Source organism: Budorcas taxicolor, chromosome 7 (genome assembly GCF_023091745.1).
Source record: "Budorcas taxicolor isolate Tak-1 chromosome 7, Takin1.1, whole genome shotgun sequence".
NCBI lineage: Eukaryota > Metazoa > Chordata > Mammalia > Artiodactyla > Bovidae > Budorcas > Budorcas taxicolor.
This window is the reverse complement of record NC_068916.1, coordinates 9,564,689-9,590,859: the sequence shown is the minus strand read 5'-3', so window position 1 is coordinate 9,590,859 and position 26,171 is coordinate 9,564,689. Positions and strand designations below refer to the sequence as shown.

The window sequence follows — 26,171 nt, the reverse complement described above, 5'->3', positions numbered from 1 at the left end:
AGATGCTCTCTGCTTGGCTCCACTCAGCTGCTGGCCCGGCTCAGTGAGGCATTGTAGGTCTGGTGGGGGTAGAGAGACAGGTGCTCAGGGGAGGCTGGAAAGGGATTCTGCCTCAATTTCTCCTTCCTCGAAGCCCCTGTCCTCACCCTTGTGGCTTGGTGCCTCAGCTTACCCCCCAAGCACAGATGAGCAAGTCCACAGTGCTGAGGCCCTAACCCTACACATTGATCTCAATGGTCTCTAATCTCAGCACACCTCGGCTTTTGTCCACAACTCCTCTCTTTGCACTGCCTCAGTTTCCCCCACTTTACAGCATCACGCTCAGACACCTTGCTTTCTTGAAGCATTAAACCTATTACTTCTCCTAGATGCCTCCCTTCATTCATTCATGGTTGCACTTTTCCCAGTTGTGAACTCACTTCCATGCACATGTATATCCTATGCACGTGCCTCAGCACTGCTACACTCTGATCCCATACACTGTCTCAAGTCCCCCCATCTTTACCCCTGCACTTTTCTCACTCCTGTTGCCCAGATCAGTTACCCCTCACTTTTCCCACACTCCAACCCTCCGTCCACACACAACCTTAGGGTTCTCCAGCATTAACCCTTTCACCCTCACACTCAGCCGCAAGTGACCCCAGCCTTCACCCTCTTGCTTCACCCCAACGTTACCCCTCATGCATACCCTGCCTGGGTTCCTCCATCCCACCCTCCCAAGATCTCTCCAGTCTGCGGGCAAAAGGGAAGGATGGAGCTCCTGGTCCAGAAATGAGGACCCTGGGGAGGCCATGGGGGCTGGGGGCTGTCTTCTCCACCTATAAATACCTTCAAGGTAACGGCGGAAAGTGAAGGGCAGGAATGAGGCGCCCTCCCAAGGGAGATGGTAGGGAGGCCGATCCCAGGCAACCGGGGCGGGGCCGGGGCTCCAGGCCTGGCTGCAGGCGCTGCCCTCGAGGGCCTGGGGGCTCCCAGGGGGCCTATCCGTGGACTGGCCGTTGTGGTGGGGGTCCCTGCCCAGGCCCCGAGGAACCACCTGCGGGTGCCCACCGGGTGGGCACTGCCCGCGGGGAACGGGCGGGACCTCAACTTCGGAGCACTTTGGCAGCGTGGGGAAGGGGGTTCCCTCCTGGACGCCCCCGGGGGTCGCAGGGGTGGTGGCGGCGCCGCGCCAGCACACCCCTCGGGGCGCCAGGGTCCACGCGATGCGCCCTCCGCCCGTGCACCTCGGGGCGGGAGACCCCGCGGGACGCGCCGAGGTTGGGTGGGGGACACCTGCCCCAAGACCCCCGCTCCTCCCCCCAACCTGTGCGGCCCCGCCCCCGATCAGGCCCCGCCCCTACAGGCCCCGCCCCCGCCCCCCGCCCCGGGGGGTCCCGCCTGGCCCGGCCCGGCCCGGGCCTCCCCCTCCCCGTGCCGGCTCCGCCCCGCCCGCGGGCTCCCCAGGCCGGGCCGGGCCTCACCGGGGAGGCGGCGCCGCCGGCTGGGTGCCGGGGCTCGGCGCTCCCTTCTTTGGTGCGGCCGTCGCTGCCGCTACCGCCCTTGCGGCTCCCGGTACCGGTGCCGCGGCCTCCGCAGCCGCCGCCGCCTCCACCGCTCGGGGGACATTGTCCCTTTAAATCGCTCCCCCCGCCGCCCCGCCCCCCCGGCGCGCCGCCGTGACCTCAGCGCGACAGCCCCGCCGCGCCGCCATGATGGGGAGGTCTGGGGCGCCCCCCCGCGCCACCCCGGTGGGGGGGCAGCCAGCAGGCGCGCCGCCATTTTGGGAGTGGCCAGAAGGGTGACCCTTAAAGGGCCCGCGCGACCTGAGAGTCCAGGGAGAGGCTCTGTTACCATGACAACACTCTTGTCCTCTTGTCCCCAATGGCTCTTCATCACCCCACTGGTTCTTCCAATGCTAGGTCCGCTAATGGCACCAGAAGAGTGGGGAGGGGGCAGAGAAGTTCCCCGTGGGTCATTCATAGGTCACTGGGGATTCCACATGGCCAATCCCTAGCCTTCAGACCCTTGCTACCTTCCAACCATGAGCTCGTTCCCTCCTTCCCCATTACCTACACTGGACTTCAGTACTTTCATGCCCCTAGAGCCGGCCTAGGTCCCTAGTGCAAAGTCCCCCTTTCCACCAAACCCGCAAGATCACAGTTGCCTGGACAACCCCATAATGTACACAATGCTACTTCTCCCACCCATCACCTATCCACATGTCCAAACTACCCATTCATCTCTCCACCCATTCACCCACACAGCCAACCACTCATTTACCCATCCAATCAATTAACCACCTAGCCGTGCACCTCTGCAACCACCTATCTATCCATCCATCCATCTAGCCACCCATCCATCCAAACACTCACTCAATGACCATCCACCTCCCATCTACCTACTCATCCATCCACTACCTATGTAAATACCTACTTATCCATACAACCAAGCAAACATCCACACATCTCTGCACATAATCCTTTCATACAGTCACCCCAAAGTGAAGTCGCTTAGTCGTGTCCAACTCTTTGTGATACCATGGACTCCATGGGATTTTCCAGGCAAGAGTACTGGAGTGGGTTGCCATTTTCTTCTCCAGAGGCTCTTCCCAACCCAGGGATGGAACCCAGGTCTCCCGAATTGTAAGTAGCTGCTTTACCATTTGAGCCAATAGGGAAGATAGCCACCCAAACACCAATCCATCAATTGCATGTTTGTCTTCTCCACTAGAGTGCAACAAGAGTCTGTCTGTGGAGTTCATTATTGTTTCCCCACTGCACAGCCTGAGAGTCTCAGGATACCTCAACAAATGTACATGTAATACATATAACTGCTTACTCATTTAATTCAAATATTTATTTCCTACTATGAACCAGGTCTTTCCTAGACAGACATACCCATCCCAGCTAACCACCTACTCAACTACTCACCTACCAGGGCAAACATCCAGCAAATGCTAACCTATTCATCTGCCTATTGTCTTATCCACCCTAACCCTCACCCATTTACCTACTCATGATTCAAGTGCCCATTCATTTTTTCAACCACCACACACACAGCTTAACTTTCTACATATCTACCCACTCCTTCTTTCATCTGTCTCCTAGACCCACGCCCTCACTGAATCAAGGAGCCAGTGTTGGAATTGGAGTGCTATGAAGATGCTCTGGAGAAGGCAGTGGCACCCCACTCCGGTACTCTTGCCTGGAAAATCCCATGGACAGAGGAGCCTGGTAGGCTGCAGTTCATGGGGTCGCTGAGAGTTGGACACGACTCAGTGACTTCACTGTCACTTTTCACTTTCATGCATTGGAGAAGGAAATGGCAACCCACTCCAGTGTTCTTGCCTGGAGAATCCCAGGGATGGGGGAGCCTGGTGGGCTGCCGTCTATGGGGTCGCACAGAGTCGGACACGACTGAAGCGACTTAGCAGAAGCAGCAGCAGCAGAAGATGCTCTCATCTGAGATCTGGAAATTAGTGGAGATGAGATCTGGGCTTTACAGAGAATCAGCTGCTACCGCTAACAATGACCAATACCTTTTATCAAACACTTTAAACTATAGGTCTTTTACTGTATGAGGATCTTTAAATCCATTTTACAAATGAGGAGATCAAGGCTCTGAGAAAGTGAGGGACTAAGGTCACACAGCTGGTGAGAATCTCCCTGCATCGCCCCACTCCCCTGAAACCTGCAATTAGGGGAGAGTTTGAGAGAGCTGGATTGAGGGAATGGAGTTTGCTTTCTGATTGGCAAAATTCAGGGGCAAAAAAAACCATCGATTTTTACTGAAATCAAGATTTTACTGGGCAACCTGACAGTGCCAGACTGTTTGGCACCTACAGCTCCATTCCCTACTATAGGCCACGTGGGTTTGAGGCAGGGGGTGGACAGGCCCCTTAGACGCTTTCTCTCTGCTCCCAAAGCATGTCGGGCCGAGTGGGCAACTCAAGTGGTGTCTCCGTTGATGCAGGGAGCTTTGAGAGGCAGGGGCTGGCTCTGGGACTCTGATGTCCTGGGAAGAAGCTGCAGGTTCTGGATGGTATCCTTCAGCTGGGCCTGAGTACTCTCTATCTCAGCCAGTCGGCACTCCTGGGGAGGCAGCAGCAGTGGACTCAGAGCCGGGTGAGGGTTGCATCCCAACTCGTGTTCCCTCACCCAGCCTAAATCTGTCCCAGGGCTCGGGCATGGGTCTCACCAGACTTTTCAGCCTGTGGCTCTCATTGGTTGAAGGATCGCGCCCTGGATCCAACTTCACGGTCCTGTAGGGATTACGGGTGAAAGGAAAGAGTCAGAGGCTGAGAGACTCCCCTAGAGCTCCTGGTTGGAGTCAGGGACTCCGGCGCGGAGCTTGAGATGGAGGTGGGGTTTATCCAGCCTGGGGGTGGGGCCTAGATACGTTTGAAGAAGGGACTGCTGAATTAGAACCTGGACTGGCTGCGATGAAAGGACCAATCAACCAGTCCTGCGTGAGGTCGTGAGCAGAATAGGGGCGGGCCCAGACTAAGAGATTGCGGGTCTGTCCCAACTTGTCTGGAAGGAGCTGACTGAGGGACTGCTCGAGAGGACCTCCCAGAGACTTGGGGTGGATGGAGGTGACCAAGAAGCGGGTCTTAGATGTGTAGGGGCGGGTCTTACGGAGGGGGCGTGGCCGTGCCAGGCGTGATTTGGGTGGACTTACTGGGAGGCAGGGCCTGAGCCGATCTCTCTTTAGTAAGGCCGCCTGGGGCGGAGCTAATAGGGAGAGCGGGGCTTACCCTTCTCGGAGCCTGGAATCTAGAAGCTGAAGCTGGGTCCGAAGCTGCTCCTGCTGCTCGCTCAAGGACCGGATGTGGGTGCTGAGTGACTCCACGAGGCCGGACAGCATCTTCAGATCCTGACGCAGGGCAGCCACCTCGCACTGAAGTTCCGCCAGCTGTGGGGAGGGAGCAACTGTAACCTGAGCCACTGTCCTGCCCCTTCTCCCCACGGACACTGACTGACCTCCCTGTTCCGTTTGCTCTGCCTCCTAACCGCCCTGCCTATAGGGTAATGACGCTCTAATTGTACAGAAGAGGAAAACTGAGGCTCAGAGAGGGTTGGGTTAGGCCTGAATCACAGACCACAGCAAGCTCGGTGTTTGAACCGAGACCTGCCTATCTTTCAGTCTTTTTCCAATCCTGTCTCCCCACTCTATGCGCAGACCTGAGTTGTACACCTCACCTTGCCCACGGGTCGGTGGGTGCCCAGCGCCTGGTCTTTGTCTCTTGGCTGGTCCATCTGGCGCTGCCAGGGCACCGACGGCTTCCGAGGCAACGATGCTGAGGCTCCAGTCCAGGGCCGGCCGCGGGGCGCGGGTCCCGCTTGTAGGGAGCCTTTGGGTCGCGGCCGCGGTCCGGCAGACGGGCGGCGGCGAGCGGGGCGGCCAGCCGGGACACTCTGCGTGCGCTGTACCGGCCGAGGCAGCCGGGGGGGCTGTTCCTCCTCCAGCCGCGGCCGGGCCCAACTACCTGCGCCGTGAACGCTGCGCAGGGACTGACTCTTGGAGATGAGAGGGGTGTGCTTGGGGAGGTCGCGGGGGGCCAGAAAGCCAGGCTTCTCCCCTGCAGAGAGGCTGGGGGTGGGATGGGGAGCTCAGAACTTCCACCGGTTTCTGCGCTGACCCCACCTCAACCATCCACCAGAAATAACTCCACCCCTGATCTTTTACTTCTCTGCAAGCCCTGTGACTGAAGGGATCCCATTTTGACTTCTGATCCTGTCCTGGACTTCCGATAATATTGTCCCTTCTATGACCTCAATCTAACCTTTGAGCCCTCTCTAGCCTTGTCCCGGAGCTCTGACACACTGTTACCCTTGACTTGAGCCTCTGTGTAATCTCTACTTCCAATCTGCCGGAGCTTGTCTGCATGCTAAATCACTTCAGTCCTGCCTGACTCTTTGCAGTCCTAAGGACTGTAGCCCACCAGGCTCCTCTGTCCATGGGATTCTCCAGTCAAGAATACTGCAGTGGGTTCTCTTGCCCTCCTTCAGAGAAGCTTCCCAACCCAGGGGTCAAACCTGCAACTGTTACATCTCCTGAATTGGCAAGCAGGTTCTTTACCACTCGCACCCCCTGCAGAGCCCCCTGGAGCTTGACCTGTGCTCAAAACTCTACCCTCTTCCTTCCCAATCTGACTCCCTCTTGTCCCCAACCTCTGACCTTCAACTGAACCTGTCTCTGCCTTCTGAAAGAACATGATCCCTGACTTCTGACCCCCCAAATGACTCTGCCCATAAACTTTGACCCCATCTCCCCCTGGGCCTGACCTGAGATCTGCCCCTCATTGCTGAAAGTGACAATGTCACTTTCTCTCTCTGACCCTAGATGTGACCTCTGCAATGCCTAATCCCCACCTCAGAGTCCAATCTGACCTGATGCCCCCTTTTCTGATGGCACTGTGAGCCTCTCCCTGACCCCCGAGATGACCCTGTCTCTAGCCTCTGACCTCCATCCTACAGTGTCTCTGATGATGAACATGACCCTGTCTCTGACCCCTGACATGATCCTGTCTTCATCTCTGACCCCATGCATGCCTTTGGCCCTTCCCCTACTCCCACCCATCAGAACTGGATCAGGTCGGACTTGAGGCAAGTAGTTACCTGGAATGGCCCTGGGTGTGGGGTGCTGGGAAACACATTGGCACAGTCACAGGTACAGGTCGGCCCTCTTCAATGGCATGCAGGATAGTGGGCAGCGGTTCCAGGTTGTCCCGGGTGGCCTGGTAAAGCATGCAGGGAGGATGCTGAGCAAACTCTCCAGGACCAGAGACCCCTACTCTCTTGCCTCCCTACCTCATGTTCTGGGCTCTGTGCTCAGGCCACACCTGGTCAAGTTCAGCAAAGATAGTACAGAGCTGGGCATGCAGGACTGCCAGCTGGAGGGCCAGGTCACTGCTGCCCTGATAACCACTGGGTGCTGTGTCTGCATCCACCATGGCCACTTGGTCCAGGAAATGTTGCATGGCAGGTCCATGATCCTCCAGAAAGGTATTCATGAAGCTCATGTAGGCTTCCTTCTCACCAAACCTGCATCAGAGCCCAAGTGGTGGATGGGTCAGGTCCAGAATCTGCCATCCCCACCACCCCAGTGTGGCTACCCAGCCTCCCAGCACCTACGGAGCACGGTTGGCAAGGTTCTGGATGACCTTGGCGATCAGTGTGAGGGTGCGGGCTGGGCCAGGCGCCGGGTGCTCTGATGCTAGGCCGAAGAGGCTGGGTGATAGAATAGCAGGACACAGGAGCCGCAGAAAGAGAGAGGCACATACGAGTCGGGGCCCCAGTGCCTCAGAGCCACGTGCTTTGCATGCTTCTCGCCAGCCTGAGAACACAGTGCCCAGCTCTGCTGGGAACCAGCTGGGAGAGAAGAGGCAATAGTCAGAGGGGAAAGATATGAGCATAAGGTTCATGGATGATCGAAATCCTAAGGTCGGGGTCAATAGATGCCTGCTTGCTAAGTTCCAGGATAGAAGACATTGGGGATAATGATGCTTGGGGTTATAGGTCTCCTTGGGGTCAGGGCTTGTTGGTGGTGTACTCATTGTGGTGACTTCTGGAGTCAGAAATCTTAGATTTGGGGGTATAGGTTCACAGGAGGACAGAAGCCCTGAGCTTCATGTCCAGCTATAACTGGACATGAAACTGGGGTGCCAGACAGAGTACATAATATGAAGTAGTATAAGATTGGGTCACAGAGTCATCTGGATTCAGAAATCATGAGATTGATGTCCTACGTGACATGGGATTAGGCACACAGGTTAACCTAGGGTCAGAGGTCAAGGAATTGGAAGCCTAGGAATTCCAGTTACATGGGATTTGGGATACAGGGTTACTTAAGTTCAGGGATCATGGGATTGGGAGTATGGCATTACTGGCATCAGAGATCATAGGATTGAGTGAAAGTGAAAGTGTTAGTTGCTGAATCCTGTCTGACTCTGCAACCCCATGGACTGAAGCCTGCCAGGTTCCTTTGTCCATGGAATTCTCCTGGCAAGGATACTAGAGTGGGGTTGCCATTCCCGTCTCCAGGGGATCTTCCCAAACCAGGGATCAAACCCGGGTCTCCTGCATTGCAGGCAGATTCTTTACTGTCTGAGCCACCAGGGAAGCCCCAATAGGATTGAGACCCTATTTAACTGGGGTCGGGGGCATGGAATTAGGGTATGGGGTCACCTGTAGTCTAGAAGACAAAGAATTGGGTCCCATGTTACTTGGGGTTAGGTAGCATGACATTGGAATGAGTTGCCAGATTTAGCAAATAAAATTTTAGGAAAAACAGTTAAACTTGAATTTCAGATTAAAAAAAATGAATACTTTTTTTTTTTTGTATAAAAAGGTATGTCACAAATATGGTATCTCGTTTAACTGGGCATGCTATATTTTATCTGGAAACCTTAATTTGGAGTCAGAGCTAGCATAGTGACTGAGAGCACTGACACTCACTTGTAGGAGTGGATGATGTTCTCAAAGACCTCCTTGCAGCTGTTTCGCAGTCTGCTCTGGTGCTGGGGCAGATCTGAGGCTGGGCATTTACTGGGGTCCACCTCACAGTCCTCGGTGGAGGCACAGAGACGCCGCACGACCTGTCCTGCAGTCCAGCACAACAAGAGAGGGCCTGGACCATGACCACAACCCACAGTACCCAGCCTCCAGTTCCATCTCCAACCTACTTCGGAGGCACCTAAAATCTTGGGAAACCTCCAGTTCACTCTAGGATCCCAGCATCCCCAGGGCATCACCCACTACCAGAATCCAAGTTTACCCAAGGGTTCTCAGATTTCTCCTGGGTTGCCCTAGCGGGCTCAACTAAGCCTCTGACCCCCGCCCAACTCTGCTCACCCAGCGTCTCTTGGAGGTAATCCTGTGCCACCAGCTTCATGTACTCATCGATGGCCTTGGTGGCCAATGTGTTTTCCCGGAACAGCAGTGCCTCACGGCCTCCACTGCGTGCCAGCTCTGCGGTGCCCAGGTCTGTCACCAGGGCCTAGGCATAGTGGGGTTACGTTGCGCTGGGCGCGGACTGAGTCGTGAGAATCCCTGCTCTTGGCGGATCCCTCACCCTTGGGGCACAGGCCCTGCCCCTCGCAGCTGCTGCTCGGGCCCATTGGCCTCGCGGCTGGGGTTCTTAACAAAACGGGAACCTCCGAATCAAAGCAGAAACTTGGGTCTCACGGTGCAGAAGCTCAGTTCAGACTCCACCGCTCAAGCTGCCCCGCCCCTCGAAGGTACCACTCTGGTACTGGTCCCCGCTAACTCCCCCCTTGGAGCTCGCGATCGGTCAGCCCCTGGTCACCCGGGTTCGTCCCTTCGCGGCGCCGCACCTGAGCCCGGCCGGTGGCCCGCAGCACTCGCACCATGGCGGCGGCCAGCTCCTCCTTGGCTTGAGCAGACAGCGCGAGTTCGAGAGCCCCGCAGAGGCGCGCGTAGTGGAACGTGAGGAACTCCGCCAGCTCCTTGTAGCGCTCCGACGGCAGCACTCGCAGGCGCCGCGCCCGGATTCGTGCCCGCAGCGCCGCGCCGGCTGGCGCCCCGAGCAGCGGGAACCAACGCTCCAGACCCGCGGCGGGCGCCCGGGGGACGCTCAGCTCTTCCAGCGCCAAGGCCACTCGGCCCAGCACCGCGTCCCCGGGGCCCGCTCCGCGTAGTCGCAGGGACAGGCGACGCGCTGGCGGCAGCGCCTCAAAATGGAAGCGTTCTGCCCAGAAGAGCTGGCCCGGGCCGGCCCGCGGAGTCGTGCGCGCCAGCAGCGCTCCGTCCAGCCACAGCTCCGCGCGCACTCCTGGCGCCGCCGCCGCCGCCGCCCGGGGCAGCCCCTTCACTTCGTGCACCCACACGCTCAGCCACGTCTCTTCCCGCTCCACGTTGTCCTGCGGACCAAAGCAGAGACAGGAGCGTGGCTTCGGTGCTCCACATGGCGCATCAGAGATGAAGCGCGGGACGCGTACTCCCAAGGGTTCGCTGTGCCTCTGGGGGAAGACAGCGGGACTACGGGGGTCCCACGACGATCCTCTAGCTTTTCTGGGCCCTCCCGGAGAGATCCGGGGTCCAGGGCATGGAGGAGTAACCGCGAGGTGGAAACTTGGCGACTCCCTGGGGTGCAAATAGGGCTTGGACTGAATACAATCCGAGCTGTGGAAGGGGCTGGCAATTCATGGAATCGGCGGAGGATCTCGGAGTGGTTGCAAACGTGTAGGAAGGCAGATGTGTCCAAGGGGCAAAGTTTTAACGCGAGAGAAATTTGGATTGGGTGGAAGGGGCGGGGCCCGGGCTGTGGGCGGGGCCTCCACGTCCGACCTTGCGCGTACCTACCTGACTAGGCTGGAAGTGGCGACGAAGGTCCTCGATCCAGCGGTCTCTCTCGGCAGCCGAGCGACAGGAGAAGCAGCGACTCCCGCCTGCCCATGTGACCTGTTGAGGAGGGGGAATCCAAGAGTACGGTTGAGGCCAAGGGTTGAGCCAAAGGGTCAGGCGAGGTGGACAGTTCCCTTTACTTACCTGGAAGCAGTGGGGCTCCTCCAGCAGGCTGCGGTGCAGTGGCCAGACCCGCACGTCCCGCTCGGCTCCGAGGTCCAGTTCGGAAATCGTGGCCAGCGATTCCCGGGAGCCCAGAGCACTGGGGGGCCTGGTGAAGGCGCACGTGGGCAAGCTGTCATTCCTACTCACTCCCTTGACCCCCACAACCTGCTCCCTACAGCCCAAAGGGTGGAAGGAACCCAGAGGGAATTTGAACCTAAGTTGAAACGTAAATCCATCCTTTTGACACTGAATTCCTCACTGTCTGTACTCCAGTCACACTGGCCTTCTGTCACTTCATTCGTCCTCTTGACTGTTGCACTTGATGTTCCTTCTGCCTGGAACGCTTTTCCTATCCTTTTTGGCCTGATTAACTTCCATCTAGACTGACGCAACTTAGCAGCAGCAGCAGCCTTCAGATCTCCCCGGAGGGAGGGAATAGCAAAGCACTCTAGTATTCTAGCCAGGAAAATCCCACTGACAGAGGAGCCTGGTGGGCTACAGTCCGTGGCATTGCAAAGAGTCAGACATGACCAAACACACACACACACACACATCCTTCACGTCTCAGATCAAGCGTCCCTTTCCGAGACACTCACTCCCAAACCAAGGTGTTGACTCGGCTGCTATTTTAGAGTTACTGTGTCACACTCTGCTCCCACCCTTCAGTGGAGGGCTGACTCCATCCTTAGGGTCTTTCAGTGGCCCCTGCATTGCTCAACAAGGGGCAGGACACAGAGGCCTACAGGGTATATTTGGTGAAGATCAGAATTATCGGCAGGAGGAATGGGAGGGAGGGGTAGTGTTGAATCCCAACCCCTCTACCTCCTCAGAGACCCTTACCCATCTCGGGAAGCACTGGCTCCTAGCTCTGACTTGGCCTTTTTCTTCTCTTTCAACCGCTTCAGCAGCCCCTGTGGGGAGGGGGAAGTCAGCTGGGCAGAACCCTATGTTCAGTCTTTAGGTCCTTTCCTTGCCCCACCCAGGATGTCCTGGAAGATCTATTGATCTTGGGGGAAATCACAAGGTCAGACTACATTTGCCGGAATATTAAAGACAATCAACAGCTGCCATTTCTAAAGCACCAGCCATTTAGAAATGTGCTTTCCTACATTCTCTATGGACTTCTCATAAACAGCCCCAAGAAGGAGCTTCTCTCACCTGCTTCATTTGACAGATAGGGATGCTATGGCCCAGAGAGGGTCAGTGACCTGGTCAAGATGGCCCAGGAGGATTTCCCTAGTGGTTCAGTGGGTAAGAATCCGTCTGCCATTGCAGGGGACACAGCTTCTGTCTCTGGTATGGGAAGATTCCATATGCTTTGGAGCAGATAAGCCTGAGCATTGTATCACTGAGGCCAAGCTCTAGAGCCCATGATCTGCAACTACAGAGCCCAGGTGGTGATTACTACAGCTCATGTGCCTAGAGGCCATGCTCCACAATAAGGGAAATAACTGCTAGCAGAAGCCCACTCACCTCCAGGAAGAGGAGCCCCTGCTCGCAGCAACTAGAGAAAGCCCATGAGCAGTAACAAAGACCCAGCACAGCCAAGAATAAAGACAAATAAATTAAAAAATTAAACAGTAAAAAAAAAAAAAATCCCAGGAAATTAATGAAAAAATATCACCCAGGAAAAGTCCCCCCTTTCACCTCTGAGGGTCTGAAATCTTTCCTCTCCCCTCCACCCACCACTTACGCGAACATTGTGGATCTGGTGGGGGCCAGCAGCCTCTGGCTCTGTCTTTCCAGGGGTCCGATCTGTGGGTGGTCAGGGGTGGAAGATTGGGGGTGGGTGGGATCATCTTGGATTCTGCCCCACTTTAACAGGTTCCCAAATGCCCCAGCCTTCCCTGTCTCTCAAGCTTACCTGGATCCTTGAGATTCCCCAAGGCCACTTGGATGCTGCTCTCAGAGCTAGTGCTCCCAATCCGGGGCTGGTGAGGACCCTGTCCCCCAACAGGAGTGGATGGTCAGAAAGGGGAGGCAGACAGACAGAAGGAGAGGCGGACACCTTTCTGTTATACCCCTCATGCTCCCTTACTGCTGTTCTCGCTCCCTTCCTTTCTTCCCCTTCCCTTGCCTATGTGGCCCCTCTTACCTCCTCTTCATTCCCAAGCAGCACCAGCTTCCCATCAAGTAGTGTGAAGGCTTCGATGTTCCAGACGGGGACATCAGGGGTGGGGGCCTCTGGGATCTGTGCGGCCAGGGGCTCCAGCTCTGGCGCAGGCTCTGGGTAGAGGAAGCGGCGCTAGGGACCTGGGAGTCCTTTCTTCTCCCTCAGGACAACCTTTCCATTCACCAAGGCTCATCAAGGGTTCCCTCCTAAGTGCCTCCTTTTCCCAACCCACTCAGTAGTCATGTCAGGTGCTGGACAAGCCCCCAGCCCTCTCTGGGCCTTGTCTCCAGTAGCCATGGGTAGTAATGGGTAGTGGATGCAGCCCCACAGACTACGTGTCCTGTACTGTGCTTTCTACTCCGCATTCCTTCTCTCATTTAATCCTCCAAAAGCCATTCAAAGGGCTATTAAAACCCCCATTTTACCAAGGCTGCTGCCATTTGCTGCTTAGTTGCTAAGTCGTGTCCGACTCTTTGTGACCCTGTGGACTGTAGCCCACCAGGCGCCTCTGTCCATGGAATTCTCCAGGCAAGAATACTGCAGTGGGTTACTGTGCCCTCCTCCAGGGCATCTCCCTGACCAAGGGACTGAACTCAGGTCTCCTGCATTGCAGGCGGATTCTTTACCACTGAGCTACTTAGGGAAGCCCCTTAACCACTGGACTACCAGGGAATGCCCTGCACTGGATCTTGATGAGCAGGTTTGATTTGACAGAGATTGAGGAGATGGTAGCATTAACAGAGTGAGCAGGGTTTCCTAGCTGGCTCAGCGGTAAAGAACCTGCCTGCCAATGCAGGGGATGCAAGAGACGTAGTTTCAATCCGTGGGTTGAGAAGATGCCCTGGAGTAGGAAATGGCAACCCGCTCCAGTATTCTTGCTGGAAAATTCCATGGACAAAGGAGCCTGGTGGGTTACAGTCCATGAGGTAACAGAGATTTGGAGATGACTGAGCAACTGAGGGCACCCGCACATACACACACACACAGCTTGAGGAAAGGCTGGGATTTGGCACGTGGCCTGGTCCAGAGAATTAAACGGAGAGGTGAGGAGGGCTTGGAAGGCTTAAAGGCTGGAGGGGAAGGTTAAGGAAGAGATTGGCAGAGCCTTGAGTGTCAGTTAGAGGAGATGGGGATTCATCTTGAAGGTATTATGGAACCATGGGAGGTGTTTGAGTCGGGGAAGAGCAGGTGGGCTTGTCAGAGAGCTCTCACTGGATGCTATGGAGTGGGCAATATCTGATACCCTGGAGGGGGCTGAAGGGATACTTCTGCAAAGTGGGGATATGAATGATGAGAATTAAATGAGCTTTCAGAATTAGGAGGACAGAATCAACCCTCCCAGGGGACCCATCTGTCCTACTGTTTTACCACCAGGGGAATAAGCGATAACTCCACTTGCTAATGGAGCACATAAAATGTGCTGAGTCATAGACATTCCTGAGCTCCAACCCTCATGGTATCCTTTAGAATTCTAGATCTCTCTGTGTGACACTTAGCCCCATCTGTCATCTCCTTATTTACTTGTTTACGGTCGGTCACACTCACTGCACCCTGAACTCCATGAGGCCGGCAGGCTCTTTCATCTGTTTTGTTCCTGCTGTGTCCTCAGTGTCTAAATCAGGGCAGGCCTAGAACACAGTAAATGCTCATAGACCTCTGTTTGAATGACCAAATGAATGAATGATATACCCTTCAGGATAGGAGTCATGATTCCATTCTAACCTGTGGAGAAACTGAAGCTCAAGGAAGAGGAGATACTAAGACATCGAGACTGGAGGGCAGGAAAGTAGAAGACAGCAGAAATGGGTATCCAGGCAGGAGAGAAGATGCCTGGGCCATTGAATATGAGGATAGACCTGCCAGGGCCAAGAGCCTTTTGGCATTTGGACAGTGCTGCCGCATCAGACTGTTCCCTGCCCCTTCCCCCGGCTGGACCCCCAGCTCATAGGTTCCTAGCCACTCCCACCATGCCCAGGCCCCTGGGGTGAGGGGGAAAGAGGGAAGAGGGCAGCCAGCCGGGCCCCCAGCCACTTCCTGTTGGGCTTTTGCACTCCCCACAACTTCCTGTGTCTGTAAGGCTGATGCTCTGGAGGCAGACAAAACCTCCCTGCATCCGGGCCTCCCAGCCTGGGTGGGGGAGCCACGTACCTGGGTTTTCTGGCTCCGGCTCTGAATCCAGGGGTGGGCTCTTGTTTTTCCCCCAGAGGCTCTTGGATATTTTCAGGCGGCTTGTGCGTGACTCCTTGGCGGGTGCAGAGAGGACGCGACGAAACAGCGAGCGCGGGGCTGGCTGGCTGCTGGCCGTGGTCTCCTGGTGGCTCTGTGCCCTCCCCCATCCTGCAAGGCGGCCCCAGCGGAACCCCCCAGCTCCCTTCTCCCCACCACCCCCTGAGTGCCAGCGGTAGGAGGTTAGAGGGGATGGGGCTGCAGGCTGGGTTTGGGAGGCCTGGCTTGGTGAAGGTGGGTCCATGGCCGAGATTCTCCTGGGGGAATGAGACGGTGATAATTCTGTCCGGTGTTTGCCCACTGGACAGGGTTGTGCTGTCTTCGTTTCTGCCCCCTCCTCACTCTCAGCTCTGTCCCCAGGGAACCCCCTTTGGGGGCCACACACACTCCCTCTCTTACCTTGATTTCCTGACCAGCCTCAGAATCAGCAGCCGTCTGCACCCTGCCCGGCTTCCTCCGGCTGAACGCAACTCCACGTGACCCTGTCTGTCCCACCCCACCCCACAGCCAGGCTGGGAGGGCACAACAGGGGGCAGGATGCTAGAGGAGAGGAGGTGACAAAGCAGGACTCAGAATCTCTCAGTGACCAGGAGGTAGCTCATGCCCCTCTTTGAGCCCCAGTTGCCTTCTCTGCAAAATGGGTACATGCAGATTAAATGCTGGAACTCTCATCCACTGCTGGGCAGAATGTAGACCGACTCATCCAAGCTGGAAACCTGGTGTGATCTTTGAATATTGACCATATACCTCTTTTCTGACTCAGCAGCTCCACATATTGGGTGTATATGCTAGGTAAACACACAATAGACATGCCCACCAGCCCTATTCATAATGTGTGTGTGCTCAGTTGCTCAGTCGTGTTCTACTCTGTCTTTCTCTTTGCAACCCCATGGACTGTAGCCCACCAGGCTCCTCTGTCCATGGGATTTCCCAGGCAAGAATGCTGGGTCGAGTTGCCATTTCCTACCCCAGGGAATCTTCCCCACCCTGGGATCAAATCCGGGTCTTCTGTGGTGCTTGTATTGGCAGGTGAGCCACGAGAGAAGCCCTTATAAAGATTACATGCTTGCGTGCCAAGTCGCTTCAGTCGTGTCCAACTCTGCAACGCTATGGACTGTAGCCCGCCAGGCTCTTCTGTCCATGGAATTCTCCAGGGAAGAATACTGGAGTGGGTTGCCATATCCTCCTGCAGGGGATCTTCCTGACCCAGGAATCAAACCCGTGTCTCCCGTGTTTCCTGCACTAGCAGGCAGATTCTTTACCACTGCACCACCTGGTAGCCCCAAACTGAAAACAACCAACATGTGCAAATACAGTAGAATGGATAAATTGTGGTCTCTTCGCATAGTGAAATATTATGGAGCAATACAAATAATCGAACTCAGATGAATCACAAACAATGCTGAATAAAAAAATACGATGAAGATTAAACACTATGTATTTCTATTTATGGGCTCCCCTAGTGGCTCAGTGGTTAAAGCGTCTGCCTATAATGCGGGAGACGTAGGTTTGATTCCTGGGTAAGTTCCAAAGCAGGCAAAACATGTGTAACAAGTCAGGAGACGGGTTTCCCTTTGGAGGGGCTGGAGACTGGGGAGGTGGAGGAGAACAAAGGAGCCTTTTGGGAGCTGATCATTTTTTTTTTAATGAAGTGAACTTCACATAGTATAAATATAACCTCTTTTATTTCTTGAGCTGAATGTTGGTTACATGGGTGTGTTCTGCTGTGAAAATTCATTAACCACACATTTGGGTGCCCTTTCTTGCATCTCTGCTAATACCACAAAAAGTGTTCACTTGGAAAAAAAAAAAAAAACGGGTGGCCAAATGCTGTTCTAAGGAATGAGTGAGTTAATGTGAGAATCAGTAGAATGCTGGCCCACTGGTCCCAGGGTGAGTTTGAGTGCCAGCTGGTCCTTCTCTCACTGTGTGACCTCAGGCAAGTCACTTCCTCTCTCTGAGCCTTGGTTTCCTGATTTGTACAAGATGATAACATCAGTTTCAAAAGATTTATAATGGGACACCTTGTTTCTTCAACCAATGTTCTCTTTGTGCCTACTATGTGCTGGTACTGGAGAAGTGACAAGGAACAAGATGAACGTGATTCCTGCCTTCCTGGAACTCATAGTACAGCGAGAGAGACAAGTCCTAAACATGAATGTAGGACATTTCTAGCTGGTGAGGAGGACTTAAAAGAAAATAAACAGACTAGAGCAAAGGCTGAGCACAAGAGACCCACTTTGAGCTGGAAAAACCCAGGAGGGCCTCCATAATGAGCTGGCATTTGTGACCCGAAGCATGAGAAAGAGCTGGTCGTGGGAAGGGCATACCAGATAGAAGGAACAGCTTGTGCAAAGGCAAGGGTGACCAGCGTTTACGTGATGGGATGGGTAGAATTGCCCTCATTAGCATGTGGCCTGTGCAGTCACCCAGGGCCCCATGCTCAGGGCTCTACATTGAGCTTGATTTAATGCTCTGCTGTCGTTGTCTTGAAGTTCCTGCTTTTTGGACAAGGGGCCTACGTTTTCATTTTGCACTGGGCCTCGAACATTCTATAACCGGTCCTGAGGAGGAGGGTCTTCAGTGAGGATCAACACCCCTTCTCCCGGGGCTGGACATGTTCACGCAGATGCACACACCTTAGCTATGCCCTCCTCATCCACGAGGCACTCAGTCCACTCACTGCACACACAGGTAGCTTCTCCCAGTGTTCTCCTGGATCTCTGAGCCTTCACCTCTTCATTGTGCACTGGCCCCAGTCCCTGCATTTTTGCTGGAGGACTTTTCTCTGACAGGTGGAGTCCACATTGCCCATACAGCTAGCAATCCCAAAGTGTCAGCACGTTAACACCTCCCTGGGAGCTCGGGGCTTCCCAGCTGGCTTGGTGGTAAAGAATCCACCTGCCAAGCAAGAGACATGAGAAGATCCCCTGGGGAAGGAAATGGCAACCCATCCCAGTATTCTTGCCTGGGAAATCCCAAGGACAGAGGAGCCAAGTGGGCTACAGTTCATGGGGTTGCAAAGAGTTGGACACTACTGAGTGACTAAACAGAAAAAAAAAAGAAAAGAAAATAACCAGGGGGCTGCCCTCAACCAATGACTATGGGACTTGGAGGGTCAGTACTCCAGCTCGCTTGCCCTTTAAGTGGGATGTCTGTGAGGTATATGCCCTACACTGTCCCCCAGACGTCCCCAGTAGGATGGAGCTCCATGTGCCTCCCATACCAACATGACTTCCCTTCTCTGTGTCATTTCCTTATTCCCCAGGTGATATGTCCTGGGATCACCATCCAGACAGACTACTTTCACTGGGATTCTTGTCCCAGGGTCTGCTTCTGGGCAACCCCAAACTGTGACTGAACATGCAAATGCACATGATGCTTGAACACAGGCTTTCTATTCATGGTGTCCTTTTAAAAAAAAAAATGTTTTAAAAAAAATCATTTTATTTTCTGGCTGTGCTAGGCCTTTGTTGCTGTGGGTGGGCTTTCTCTAGTGTCAGCAAGTGGGGGCTACTCTTCACTGCAGTGCTCAGGCTTCTCCTTGTGGCTTCTCTTGTGGAACACGGGGCTCTAGGTGCGCAAGGCTTCAATAGTTGCAGCGCTCTGGCTCGGTACTTGCGACTTGCAGGCTCTAGAGCCGGGGCTCAGCAGTTCTGACCACAGGCTTAGTTGCTCCACAGCATGTGGAATCTTCCCAGACCAGAGATCAAACCCATATCCCCTGCATTGGCGGGTGGATTCTCAACCACTGGACCACCGGGGAAGTCTCTCCCAGGTCTCTTTATTGGAGGTCAGTGGATAGCAGTATCGTTGGAGGTGGTCTTCTCTTGGATATGCTGGAGGCCCTCCTGGCAGTTCTTGGTTTCACGTTCTGAAAAAGACAAGAGAGTTTAGGTGGGGGTGGTGGGGGTGGTGGTGATAATGGAGCTGGGTTTGCCCTCTTCGTGGTGGCACCCTGGATGGGTAAGAGGACAGGGGCCCAAAATGAGGAGGTGGGTACAACCCCAACTGCAGGCCAGCTTATTGAAATGGAATGGTAGTTTGAAAGTGGAGCTTGATTATACAGGGGTGATTATAGAGGTGGCTTTGTCATTATGGTTGGTGGTGTGGTGCCATCACCAAGCTGAGAACGTGCTGACTGGGCCTAGATTGCTCCAGCAAAGAAGTTGTCATCAAGGGTCAGGGAGCCTGGGGCTGAACAAGCATCCTTGGGACTGAGATGATCTGGGCTGAGGATTGCAACAACTGGGTTAGGGGCTGGGCAGAAGCTGTGTGGGCTTCCCAGGTGGTGCTAGTGGTAAAGAACCCACCTACCAATGCCGGAGACATGAGAACCTTGGGTTCCATTCCTGGGTTGGGAAGATCCCCTGGAGGAGGGCTCAGCAACCCTCTCCACTATTGCCTGGAGAATCCCATGGACAGAGGAGTCTGGCAAGCTACAGTCCACAGGGTGGCAAAGAGTCTGACATCACTGAAATGACTCAGCACACAGCACAGAAGCTGTCCTATGCAAAGAGGTTTTCTGTAGAGGGTCACAGGCTTGATCACTGTTGTGTGGACAGAGAGCCTTTGGGTTGGGAGCAAGGATGAGGGCAAGGTTGGGTGGCTGGGATAAGGTTGTGAAATGTAGAGGGGCAGGGGCAGTCGGCTATGTTGCAAGCAGAATGACTGAAGTCTGGGTCTAGATTGCCTGAATAGATTGCAAGGGAGTGAAGGGTCTTGGCTGAGGTTGTGGACACAGGGTTACAGGAAGGAGTGAGAGGGGCCTGCTGGAGTTAGGCAAGCAGGCAGGGATCAGGGCACGCGCTGAGCTTGTGTGAACAGAGGGGCCTCAGGCCGAGGTAGTGCGGGCGCCGGGGACTCACCTTGTCGAAGCGCGGCCAGGTGCGCAGCAGGTTGAAGAGCAGGTCGCCAGGGCACTCAGTGAGCACGAGCTGGCGGTGGCCTAGCAGCGCATAGTCTGGTCTCAGGAGGCCGGCGCGTATAGCGCAGCGCGGGAGCTCGTCTCGCACCGCTCGCAGCGCGGCCTCTGAGGGCAGCACCCCGGTGTAGTTGCCTATAAAGGCCACGCCGAAGCCGCGGGAGTTGTGGCCGAGTGTGTGCGCACCCACCCAGTGCCATCCGCGGCCCTCGTACACATAGCCGTCTGAGCCCACCACGAAACTGCGGAGGAGAGAGGGAAGCAGGAACCAGACGGCGTGAGGTCTCGGTCCGCATCTGGCTCTCTATCCCAGTTTCCGCACCCGTGCCAAGGGCCACCGTCACCCCAAGTTTCCCCCGGTCACGCAGACTCCACCTGGTCCAGCCATGTCCCACTCTCCCTCCAAATGCCACCCCAGAAATAGTCTCGTTTCTCTGGATCTGTCCTCAACATTAGCCCGGTCTCTTTCTACCCAGCTCCCTCCTCATTATTTCAAGTCTAACTCCTCCGCAGTTCTGACCCTCTTCTGGCTGAGATCATATCCATTATTGCTTCATCCCAGACTCAGCCGCTACCACAGGTCCTGTTCTTCTCCCAAGTCTGGACACCTTTCCTGGTTCCCACCCCAGGCTAAAAAGAGTCCCACTGTTGAGCTCTTTCTGCTGCTGCTGCTGCTGCTGCTAAGTCACTTCAGTCGTGTCTGACTCTGTGCGACCCCGTAGACGGCAGCCCATCAGGCTCCTCCATCCCTGGGATTCTCCAGGCAAGTGAGCTCTTTCTAGTAGCTATTAAGACTCCAACCCCAGTCTAGGCCATGCCCCTCTCCACCCTGGCTCCACCCACCCTAAACTCCGCCTCCGTTTTGCCTGCTTCGCTCAGGTTCAAACCCCGCCCCCTGAGTCAGGCTCCGCCCATCCAGCCTCTCCACTGCACCGCCCCTTGGTCTGCCTTGCCAGCGCTCCGCAGGTTCCCGCCCACCTGTATCCTATGTCGGCCCAGCCGCGTGTCTGCTGGTGGAAACGTTGCATAGAGCGCATGTCTGCCGCGCAGCGCTCAAAGCTGGTGCAGGGTGGCGCGGGCAAGTACGTGTGGTGCACATACAAGAACCCGAGCGGCAGCTTCAGCGGCGTCGGGAGACCCTGGTACGGTGCGGCACCCCAGCGGCAACGCGGGTGGATTGCTGGACACCCTGAGGGGAAGGGAATCGAGAGTGGGAGTCAGCGAGCGTTTCTCTGCCTGCTGCCTTCTCTCACACTAAGAGGGCACGTAAGGATCATCCCCCTAGTCTCCTCCCAGATTTGGGGACGGTTCATTCTCACATCAGTCTTCCCCAGTGGCTTAGATGGTAAAGAATCTGCCTGCAATGCAGGAGGCCCGAGTTCAACCCCTGGGTGGAGAAGATGCCCTGGAGAAGGGAATGGCTACCCAATCCAGTGTTCTTGCTTGCAGGATCCCATGGACAAAGAAGCCTAGCCACCGTCCATGGAGTCACCAAGAGTCCAATGCGACTAACACTTTTTACTTTTTTCACTTTTCAATCACTCTGGCCCCCACTGGGAACTAAATCTAACAGCATCCTAGTCCTGTTGGCCCCCTCTGGAATCCCCTAACCATAGATCCCACTGACCTGTCTGGCACTGAGAAGGTATCTGTGAGAAGGATTGTCTCAGTGGGTGGGGGTCCTACTCACCTAGGAAAGCCTCAGTGAACTCCTTGGTAGCATGGGTGGCCACCTGTGCCAGCTCTTCTTGGCTCATGCCCTGTAGATGAGGGTGTGCTGGCTCTAGTCTCTGTAGCAGGATGAGGGCCCCCCATACTTGCTGGGTCAGGGTGGGGGCCGAAGTCAGAGCAGCTCCGTTGTGCCGTCGGAAGTTGCTCCGAAATCCTGGGTCTCCGGCTACCCCGGCTCCGTAGTACTGGCTCAGCAGATGACTGAGGGCTGGCCGGGGCTCAGGGGTCCGGCTCAGATAGTCTCCAAGGAGGACTCCGTCCAGGGCACCGTTGAGGAAGGCTGTGGTGAGGGGTGATGCCTCAGGATCCAGGAGCGTGAAGGTCCTGGGAACAGAGAGCTGGTCCCAGCATCCCTCAGCTCCCAGTCCAGAATGATTCCAGGTCTGAGGGCCCTGGAGGAAGTTCAGGCCCAGGTCCCCGGCCAGGGTGACCACGAGGAGGCTGTCCACAGCGGTTGGTAACTTGGCCTTGGTATCTGGAGAGGAGGCTTGGACATCTGGAGAGCCAGGTCTAACTGCTGGAGAGGTGGCTCCGACATCTAGATCTTTGGTGCTAACATTTGGAGACACAGCTCCGACATCCGCAGAGGTGACATCAGGAGAGGCATTGCTGAGCCCTGGGGAGGTGTCGCCAAGGTCTGGAAAGGTGACTCCAGCATCCGGAGGGGTGGCCGTGCTCTCTAAGGAGAGGTTTACGATTCTGTGTCCCTGAAGGCCTGCCCAAAGCCCTGCCAGAAGAGGCTCCACAGCCACAGTCGAGCCATCGGGTGCTAGTACCACCCCATATTCCTTCCCATCCTGCATGCTGTGTCTCGCCACCTCTCCCATCAGGCCTTGAAGCTCTGGGCTCAGCGAAGGAGGATCCAGCTCGGTGATGTTGATACGCTTCCTCTCCAGCAGGAAGTGATGGAGGGGACTGTGCGTACCAGAGCCCTGGGCTGACAGCAGCCATGCAGCGACACTATGGCCAGCCTCAGTGGCTGGCACCTTCTGCTCCAGCTCAGCCAGGGCCTGGATGACAGAGTCCATGAGCAGGGGCAGGGTCGCTGTGGGAGGAGGGATGGCATTAACCCAACAGCCCAGCACCCCCATTCCTCAGCCTCCTCCTGCCGCTTCTGCATCTTCTCAATGCCCCCAGCTCTTTGTTGGACAACTTTATACGATGTCTGACACTGCCCTTGTGTAGGTGAGGAAACTGAAACGCCGACAACAAGTTAAGGAGCTTAGACTATCAGTGGGCACTGGGGAGCCACAGCAGCTTCATAAGCAGGAGAGATACACAGCCTGGTTGAAATTCTAAGATTGCACTTTTGAGTGCCGTATGAAGAATATAATTTTTTGGAGGGCAGATCAGAGTAGAGAAGGGGAGAGAGGGTGGAGGTAAGTAGTGAAGGTGGCTGAAGCCAGGATGGTGACGCTGTGATGGATAAGAGTGGGCAGTGTCCTCAGGTATCTTAAGGGAATGATGGACAGTTTTTCTTAGTGGATGGAGTTTGCAGAAGTATAGAGGGAACGGTGTCTTGAAGGGTCCCCAGCGGAGGGTGAGCCTGTGCCATGTGGGAGAAATGTCAGTGGCTGAACTTGGAACTTAGAAATGTGGGGCTCAGATCTAGGGTGAATTGTTGAATAATAGCTGACATTAATTAAACATTTACTATATGCCAGGCACCATTGTAGGTGACTTATATAACAACACATTTAATCTGCACAAGGACCCTATGAGCGTGGAGAGGTTAAATTACCTACCTAAGGTCACACAGCGAGGAAGTGGCAGAGGCAGGATCTGAACACAGAAAGTAGTAATCCTTACACTCCACCATCTGCTGCAATTCAGACTCTTCTCCAGACAGTTCACATAGTAATTCCTCTATAACTTTGCTTTACTCTCTGCCTAAAATGTCCTTTACTGCTTCACCACCAAGTAAAATTCTTCCTGTCCTAGATTTCTTTCCCCTCCTCCAGGAGGTCTTCCTAAATTTTGCTCTTTTGGCCTAAGTTTCTTCCCCCAACCCTTGCCCGGATCCTATGGGGCTGGGAACATCTGTGTTCCCAGACTGGAGTTTCCTAGAGACTTGAGCCTTGTGAGTCCAACCTCACCCTGTAAAGAGCTGGACGCAGAGGGGCAGCAATATACTGAACTAAGAGTCCTGGCTTCAGGGCTCTGCCTTCTGACCCACCTGTCCCTGGCTCCGGCTGCAGCAGCAATCCATACAGGATCCAGAGTATACCCTGGACCACCACTGTGGGCTTCCAGTTTCCAAAGGACATAGCCGGTTGACCTCAGCGGAGATCTCAGCAGGGCTGGAAGGAGACAGACAGGGAAAACAAGTAGTACCTTTGGCTACTGTCAAAGTCCAGCGGTGAATGACACGGCTGCCACTTGTAGAGCTGTGGGCGGGAGGCAGCAGAGGCACGGGTACAGAGTGCCCTGCCTCAAGGTCATCTGGGTCTCAGGGGCTCCCCTAGCCTATCCCATTCCTCCCAGGCCGAGGTCAAGGATCAGTAAGTTCCAGGAGGGGTCTTGGAAACCGGATAGTTCAGACTCCATCAGAGTCAGCCCATTCCCCAAGGGAGGTAGACTAAGGCCCGTCCAGCATTCCACCCTTCCTATGGGGATAGTTTTGTGGCTGCTTCTGGCCACCAGAGGGGACTCTCAAGTGCCTGCCCAACTGGTAGGACAGGCTGTGCTGAGAGTGGAGAGAGGGGAGGCCTGCCTGAAGTTGACACTACCTCTTGCCTTCTTTGATGCCAGCGCTTTAGCCTCAGGCAGAGGGTGGGTGCAGGGGCCGAGGTGAAGTCTGCTCAGAGTGTAGGGGGCCTCTGAGATGTTACCTCTCGTCTGTTTCCAGCTCCGGATCCCATGCCATCAGGGATAGCTGAGAGGAGGAATTGGGCTCGGGGGAGGTGTTCAGGACCCTGACTCTGTCCCCGGACCTGACTTCTGGGCTCACCTGGGCTGGTGGTGAGGGGTTCTCTCCCTTTTCCGCTGGTGTCCGTGGCCAAGTCCTGCTGAAGAGAGCCTGTCTCCCCTTTATCTGGTGTCAGGTGGGATGGGCTCAACGTGACTGGAGCTGCCATGGTTATTGCTTCACCGTGGGCCTCCCATCTCAAAACCAGCCCGGGGAGTTTCCAGGAGACCCACCAGGCTGGGCATTCAGCAGAGGGCGGGCCCTGGGCGGGCCTGGGGATATTCCGGTGGAGCCAGGCCTGGGATTCCCCAGGGGGCCTACTTAACTATTGAGAGTCACCCAGCATGGGCTTCCTTGGTGGCTCAGAGGTTAAAAATCCACCTGCCAATGCAGGATATGCAGGAGATACGGGTTGGTCTCTGGGTTGGGAAGGTGATCCCTGGGTCGGGAAGATCCCCTGGAGAAGGAAATGGCCACCCACTCCAGTATTCTTGCCTGGGAAATCCTATGGACAGAGAAATATGGAGGGCTACAGTCCACGGGGTCACAGAGTCGGACGCAACCAAGCAAGCACCTCACATTCGCCAAAATTCCAAAATTCGAAGCATGGCCTAGCACAAATCTGGGCACACAGTGGGGGCTCATAGGTGCTAAAGGAGGGGGGTGTTTACCTCAGAGCCTGCTCCCCAGGAGATTCTGAGGAAATCTCCTCCCCCAAGCTCCAGTTTCTGAGGATTTGGGGTGAGGGGCTTGGCCTGGTAGAACCATGTGGAGGATGTGGGCTGTGTGTCTGTTGGGTGCAGGACTAGAGTGGAGAGTGTAGAATTTAAGGTGGTGCTAAAAATCTCAGCCATCAAGATAACAATATTCTAATGCAATTTTTTATGCTGGCATGTGGGATCCTTGTTGCCGGACCTGGGATGGAACCTACGCCACCTGCATTGTAAGATGGAGTCTTAAGCACTGGCCCACCAGGGAAGTCCTGCTAATGCAGTGTTTTACTTATGTATTTATTTAAAATAATTATTAATTTATTGTAATTGGAGGATATTTCTTTACAGTATTGTGATGGTTTTTGCCGTACGTCAGTATGAATCAGCCACAGGTATCCATGTGTCCCCCATCCTGAATCCCCTCCCACCTCCCTCCTCATCCTATCCCTCTATGCTGTCACAGAGCACCAGCTTTCAGCGCCCTACCTCATAGTGCAATGTTTTAAAAGACTAAAAGCAAAGCAAAAAAAAACCAAAAAAATCCATGATGAACAAATTAGCAACATTTTAGTCAAGACAGGATCAGGGGCAGCCTGTGCTCAGACATATTGGAGCCAGAGGTGAAAGGAAAAACCAGGAATTTTGATGCTGTCTTTGTGGCTCACTTGCTTTATCTTCATTCAGGCCCTGGATCCACTGGAGGTAGCCCCCAGGGGTTGCCAGGTGGACTGTCCCATGAGATTCCTACCTGCTGTCCTCAGTCTGGAAATGACCTTGATGCGGCCTCATGAACCCTGGTTTTGTCTCTCTGATTCTCGTGGCTGTCGGGGGGCACTTGCAGTTTTATTAAAAAAACTTTTTCTGTTGGTCATCCATTTTAATTTTTTAAACTTTTTATTTTATACTGAAGTATAGCCGATTAACAACGTTGTAATAGTTTCAGGCTGACAACAGAGGGCCTCAGCCATATGTATATCATGTATTCATTCTCCCTCAAAACTCCCCTCCCATCCAGGCTGGCACATAACATGAGCAGAGCTCC

At 54.9% G+C, this 26,171-nt stretch overlaps 2 protein-coding genes across 2 annotated transcripts; both read right to left on the bottom strand.

Moving 5' to 3' along the window:
* Positions 1 to 3,899: 3,899 nt before the first annotated feature.
* RASAL3 (RAS protein activator like 3) lies at positions 3,900 to 15,097 on the bottom strand. The gene is made up of 17 exons (XM_052643915.1): positions 14,776 to 15,097; positions 12,610 to 12,740; positions 12,379 to 12,457; positions 12,208 to 12,269; positions 11,355 to 11,425; positions 10,494 to 10,620; positions 10,308 to 10,406; positions 9,320 to 9,865; positions 8,838 to 8,982; positions 8,442 to 8,586; positions 7,119 to 7,355; positions 6,827 to 7,028; positions 6,603 to 6,721; positions 5,184 to 5,574; positions 4,739 to 4,896; positions 4,180 to 4,243; positions 3,900 to 4,073 (listed from the first exon to the last, which is right to left on the bottom strand). Exons 1-17 carry the CDS (start codon positions 15,095 to 15,097, stop codon positions 3,930 to 3,932), a joined length of 3,042 nt encoding a protein of 1,013 aa, XP_052499875.1. The 3' UTR covers positions 3,900 to 3,929.
* A 3,540-nt stretch (positions 15,098 to 18,637) lies between these two features.
* On the bottom strand, positions 18,638 to 23,775 carry PGLYRP2 (peptidoglycan recognition protein 2). The gene is made up of 5 exons (XM_052644318.1): positions 23,685 to 23,775; positions 21,468 to 22,553; positions 20,756 to 20,966; positions 19,722 to 20,019; positions 18,638 to 18,727 (listed from the first exon to the last, which is right to left on the bottom strand). The coding sequence occupies exons 1-5, from the start codon at positions 23,773 to 23,775 to the stop codon at positions 18,638 to 18,640; spliced, it is 1,776 nt and encodes a 591-aa protein (XP_052500278.1).
* Positions 23,776 to 26,171: the final 2,396 nt, after the last annotated feature.